The 6,215-nt window shown below is 50.0% G+C and overlaps 1 protein-coding gene across 1 annotated transcript; it reads right to left on the minus strand.

Annotated features, from left to right (window-relative positions):
* Positions 1 to 137: 137 nt before the first annotated feature.
* Positions 138 to 2,072, minus strand: RPL36 (ribosomal protein L36). Its single transcript, XM_007954469.2, has 3 exons — positions 1,980 to 2,072; positions 305 to 439; positions 138 to 227 (listed from the first exon to the last, which is right to left on the minus strand). The coding sequence occupies exons 1-3, from the start codon at positions 2,070 to 2,072 to the stop codon at positions 138 to 140; spliced, it is 318 nt and encodes a 105-aa protein (XP_007952660.1).
* Between the last annotated feature and the right edge of the window lie 4,143 nt (positions 2,073 to 6,215).

Consider the following 6,215-nt stretch of genomic DNA (forward strand, 5'->3'; position numbering starts at 1 on the left):
ACCAGGGGGTGCATCTCAAGGGAAGGGAAACACACCTCCCCAAGGCCACCATAAGCCATTGGGCAATACACGCTTGTTTCTGGAAAGGCTTTATTATGTGGGATGGGCTGTAGCGGACACAAAGGGGCAGGGCTGGCTCAGTCCTTCTTGGCAGCAGCCTTCCTCATGGCGGCCAGGACATTGCTCAGTTCTTCTCGTTTCCTCTTGGCACGAATGTGTGTCCCCACCTGCCAGGCATGGAGGGCTAGTCAGGTCAGCCCCAGGCCCACCCCACACCACTTCCCTCTGCCAGGGGCCCACCTACCCGCTTCTTGATGAACTTGAGGGCCCGCTTGTCCTTGGAGACCTTGAGCAGCTCCATGGCGCGCCGCTCATAAGGCGCAAAACCGCACACCTCCCGTATCATGTCCCGCACGAACTTGGTGTGCTTGGTGAGGCGCTGGGGGGGGTGAGGGGCCGTCAGGACAGGCTTTGGGTAAAGGTAAGCACCCTAGACCCTCCCCTACTGTGTGCCTCAGTCTCCCCTAACATGACAGTCCTCTCGGGATGTGAGGACTGAAGGAATTTACTGGGGTAGAGATTTTGGAAGGTTGGCAGTTTGAACCCACCCGGCAAGAAAGCTCTGGCCATCTGCTCCCCTGAAGATGGCAGCCAAGAAAACCCTACAGGGCAGTCTTCCCGTCACATAAGGTTGCCATGAGTCAGAATTTGACTTCAACAACAGCATTTGACCATGCCCACCACGAGTCCTCCCAAGTCCCACCCAGCCTTGTCAACCCATTTTGTAGACTGTGCTAGTTAAGTGGTGTGGTGGTGGTATGTGCCATGGAGTCGGACCTGACTTACAGCGACCCCTCCTTGGGTTTCCTGAGGCAGCATCACTACAGAAGTAGATTGCCCAACCTTCCTTCAGAGGAGTGGCTGGTGGGTTTGAACCGCCGGCCTGGTTAGCAGTCAAGTGCCTTAGGCACTTTGCTACCAGAGCTCCTAAGTGGTGTGGTGGTAGTTATTCCCCATGAGGAGACTGGCAGTCAACTCCAGGGTGGGCTCTACCACAAGCAGCTGAGTAGTTGCTTCAGGGATGTGGTCTGCGTCCCCCATATAAGCAGCAGCTTTGGGAATGGCATGCTAAAACCTGCATGGAGCTGAGCAGTGTTCAGGAGCCTGCTCTGGAGATCTTGGGACTTCAATGGACTTGAATCAATGGCCTGCTGGGTTGTTTGGTAACATTGGAACTATGCCTTTTTACTTGTTGACCTTGGATTTGTCAGCCTACAGCCTCAGTGAACTGGTAACAGAAGGCAGAGCTGAAGCCCAAGGTTGAGGGGCTTTTACTCAGCCCCTAGAGCCTGGCACTGTGAACTCAGATTTCTAGCCTCCCGAACTGTAAGAGAATAAACTCCTGTTTGTTCCAGCCATCCCATCTGTGGTACATTGCTGTCAGAGCGGCACTAGGGAACCAGAACACACAGAGACAAGGCTGAGAGAGATCCAGCCAGAACCCCTCCCAGCCCTTTGCACAGGCTGTTCTCTGGGCCTGGAGTCCCCTCCCACTGGGCACAGCCCCGCACAGCCACGCCTACCTGAGTTTGCGCCTGCAACTCCACAGACCGAATTCCTCAACCTGACGCTCAGTCTCATCTTGCCCCTCCAAATTCCAACATCTTCCCTGCCACCGATACTACTTGCCGTGGCCAGGTCTGTTACCTAGCCGCCCTCCACTAAACGATCTCCTACTCATACGTCAATTCCCACACTTCGCTGCCAAAATTACTCGGTCACAACCTCGCTCAAGCGGGCCAGGAAGCCGGAAGTTTGTTGTCCAGATGGGTACTCAGAACGCGGGCAAGCAATGGGCATCTTCGCTCACTGCTTAAATCTTGACAATCTCCTTTCCCCTGCTCAAGCGCCGCCGTGGCTCCCCTCTTCCCTCAGAGGCCTCCATTGCTCCCACCACTGACCCTGGGCCCGACACTCACCCCGCGGCGGCGACTATGCCTCGGCTTGCTCACGTTCTTGGTCACTTTGTGGCCCTTGTTGAGGCCCACGGCCATAGGGTAGCGCACAGCCATGGCTGGGACAGGAATGGGGAGAGGAAGTGGAGATGAGTACCGGCTCGGTCTCCGTCGCCCGGAACCCCAGGCCCCCGATCCCTTGGGCGCGTTAGCTGCACCCTGCCGCACCCCAACCTGTGCCGCGGTTCCTAGGGCCCCGATGGCGAAGGATCCTGGCCGCGAGAAACCCACATACCTGCTAAACTGCAATGGCTTCTGCCGCGGAAGGGCAGCGCCGCACTGAACTCTGGGATATCTACTCTCCTTCTGAGGAGCTGGCCAGAGAGGCAGGAGGGGAGCGCCTGCCCCCTGGCGGCCGGAGGAGTCCCTGTGGCCTTCTTCTTGTTATGTGCCCTCGACTCATAGCGACCCCTCCTTGGGTTTCCGAGGCGGTATCACTACGGAAATAGATTGCCCAACCTTCCTTCCGAGGAGGGGCTGATGAGTTTGAACCGCCAGGCTTCTGGTTAGCAATCAGGTGCTTTTAAGCACTATGCTACCAGAGCTCCTGCAGACTTCATAACCATGTGCAATTGGGCTAGGTGAATATGCACAATCACTGGGGAGTGGGAGTGGGCGGGTCGTTGTCAGGTACCTTCCATCGGCTCAGAGCTCTGGTAGCATAGTGGCTAAGACACTTGCCTGCTAACCAGACGGCTGGCGGTTCAAACCCACCAGCCACTCCTCGGAAGGAAGGTTGGGCAATCCTACTTCCGTAGTGATACTGCCTCGGAAACCCAAGGAGGGGTCGCTATGAGTCGGGTTTGACTCGACGGCACATAACAACAACAACAACAACAAGTACAACGGAACTAAACACTGCCCGGTCCTATTCCAGTCTCACAATCATTGCTATACCTGAACCCATCATTGCAGCCACTGTGTCAATCCATCTTGTTGAGGGCCTTTTTAGTTGACACTCCACTTTACCAAGCATGACATCCTTCTCCAGGGAAAGGTCCCGTCTGACAACATGACCAAAGTAGGTGAGATGAAGTCTGGCCATTCTTGCTCCCGAGGAGCATTCAGGCTGCACTTCTTCCAGGGCAGATGTGTTTGTTCTTTTAGCAGTCCACGGTACTTTCAGCATTCTTTGCCAACACAACTCAAAAGCATCAACTCTTCTTTGGTCTTCTGTATTCATTATCCAGCTCTCACATGCATTTGAGATGGTTGGAAATACCATGCCTTGGAATGGGCAGGAGCAATAGTCGAACTTGGTGGGCATGTCTGTGGCTGTGATACCTCAGTCAGGCCCAAGATTAGGAGTTCGAATCCCAGCTCAGCTGTTTACTGGCTGTCCCTGTGCCGGCAACCTCACCTACCAGAACCCCCATTCCAAAGAGTTGAATGTGTTATAATGGTAAATGACATAGTATTGGTTTCATGATAAGGAGCTCTGGTAGTGTAGTGGTTAAGCCATTTGGTGGCTAACCAAAAGGTCTGTGGTTTGAACCCACCAGCCACTCTGCAGAAGAAAGATGAGACAGTTGGCTTCTGTAAAAATTTATGGCCTTGGGAACTCAGTAGGAGCTCTGGTGGCATAGGGCCTAAGGCATTTGACTGTTAACCAGAAGGCTTGTGGTTCAAACTCACCAGCCACTCCTCGGAAGGAAGACTGGGCAATCTACTTCCACCTTGGAAGCCCAAGAAGGGGTTTCTATGAGTCAGATCCGACTCCATGGCAGTGAGTTTGGTTTTATACATTGGTCCTAACGCTGGACTGGGTTTGAGGAAGGGGATGTGGTCTAGTGCCCTCTGGTGGCATTTGATATAATTTCAGTTGCTACACAAACCTGTGGTGCAGTGTTTAAAGCTCTCAGCTGCTATCCAAAAGCTCCCGGTTGACACGACAAGTCACTCTGCAGATGGGACGCTAAGAAAGGAAGCCAGAACCAAACCCCTGTGGTGGAGTCAGTTCCTGGTAGTTGGGAAATACGGCCTTGGCGATAGACATGACACTGGGGATGGCACGGCAAACAACTGATTCATTGCAAATCCCTTTATTGAACACCTAAGCAGTAACTTATAGATGGACCTCGCCAGATGGAATACAAATCAACTACATCTGTGGAAAGAGACAATGAAAAACACACTATCATCAGTCAGAACAAGGCCAGGGGCCTAACTGGAACAGACTATCAATTGCTCACCTGGAACTTTTAAGTTAAAACCAAAAAATCCAACCCCACTGCCATTGAGTCCATTCCGACTCATAACAACCCCCACTGAGTTTTCAACGCTGTAAATCTTTTCAGAAGTAGATTACCTTGTCTTCCTCCCCCAGAGCAGCTGATGGATTTAAACTGCTGACCTTGTGGTTAGCAGCCCAATGTCTTACTCGCCACACCACCAGAGCTCCTTAACTGTAAGCTAAAGCTGAATAAAAATAAAATAAGTCCATGAGAGCCAAAAATATGGCTTTGAGTGTATCCCACCTGAATTTAGAGAACATCTAGAAAACAAATTTGATGAAGAAAGTAAAGGGTCATTAAAAAGACAGGAAAGGAAGAAAAAAACAGAATGGATGTCAGAAAAGACTCTGAAACTTACTCTTGAAAGGAGAGTAACTAAAGCAAATGGAAGAAATGACAAGATAACAGAGCTGAAGATTTCAAAGGGCAACTCAAGAGGACAAAGTCAATTATTATAATGAAATGTGCAAAGATCTGGAGTTGGAAAACCAAAAGGGAAGAACACGCTTGGCATTTCTCAAGCTGAGAGAACTGAATAAAAAAGTCAAGACTCAAGTTGCGATATTGAAGGGTTCTATGGGCAAAATACTGAATAATGCAGGAAGCATCAAAAGAAGATGGAAGGTATATACAGAGTCACTGTACCAAAAAGAACTGGTCAACATTCATCCATTTCAGGAGGTGGCATATGATCAAGAACCAATGATATCGAAGGAAGAAGTCCAAGCTGCAATGAAGAAATTGGCAAAAGACAAGGTTCTAGGAATTGACGGAACACCCACTGATAGGTTTCAACAAACGGATGCTGTGCTGGAGACACTCCCTTGTCTATGCCAAGAAATTCGGAAGACAAGCTACTTGGCCAACTGACTGGAAGAGATCCGTATTTGTGCCCATTCCAGAGAAAGGTGATCCCACAGAACGTGGAAATTATCAAACAATATAAATAATATCACATGCAAGTGAAATTTGCTGAAGGTAGTTCAAAAATGGTTGTAGCAAAACATCAATAGGGGACTTCTGGTAAGATGGAGGAAGAGGCAGACAAGCCACACGGACCCTCCTCAACAAAGAAAAGAGAAACCAATTGACAGAGAGACAGAAGACAATCCTGGAGCCCTGAGCTTTGAAAGGAGGTACACAGAAGTGGATGAGGCACCAACTATTGGAAAAAACCTGAACAAAAACAGACCGAGCAGTGGACTGTGAGCCACTTTGATGGGACCAACGGCCTAAATATTGCCAAGTGGTGTTGGAACCTGAGCATTGACCTAAAGATCGGCCCTGGTTGCCAAGGGCTGCAGGGACGACTGCACTGGTGGGCTATGACTAGGAAGGGAAACAGCAAGGAGGAGACAACCTGAGCTGTGGACTTTCTGCTGTCCAGAGGGTGCAGCCATTTTGAATATTTAAAGTGACTGAGGGCACAGTCATTTTGATTGTTTACATGTGGCAGTCATTTTGGATATTTAAAGTGACCTAGGGCACAGCCATTTTGAATGTTTACAAGTGGTGGCCATTTCGGATATTTAAAGTGACCAGGGGTGCAGCCATTTTGAATGTTTATAAGCGCTAGCCATTTTGGATTTTAAAGTGACAGCATCCTCGTTTGGATTCTGGGGATCTAAGAATAGGCTCTGTTTGCCAAGGATGGCAGGGACATACGAGAGGCTGACAACAGGAGAGGAGACAGGTAGTGAGTGTATAAGTGCTGTTAACTAGCAAATAGAGGAGCACAGCACAGCACCCTGCTTGCATAGATACCATACAAACAAAACAAAGAAAACGAAACTCATGGGAAAGTCACTCCAATGTACAATCACCAATTAAATATAAACACAAAAACGTCACAATGCCTCGGAGACAACAGAGCATCACAATCCACACAAAGAAGCAAGATAAAGCAGGAGAAACAAGGGACCAGGATACAGACCCAAAACACATCCCTGAGGAAGACACAGCATTG

This window comes from Orycteropus afer, unplaced genomic scaffold (genome assembly GCF_000298275.1).
Source record: "Orycteropus afer afer isolate SDZICR_OR568_19922 unplaced genomic scaffold, OryAfe1.0 scaffold00461, whole genome shotgun sequence".
Taxonomy (NCBI): domain Eukaryota; kingdom Metazoa; phylum Chordata; class Mammalia; order Tubulidentata; family Orycteropodidae; genus Orycteropus; species Orycteropus afer.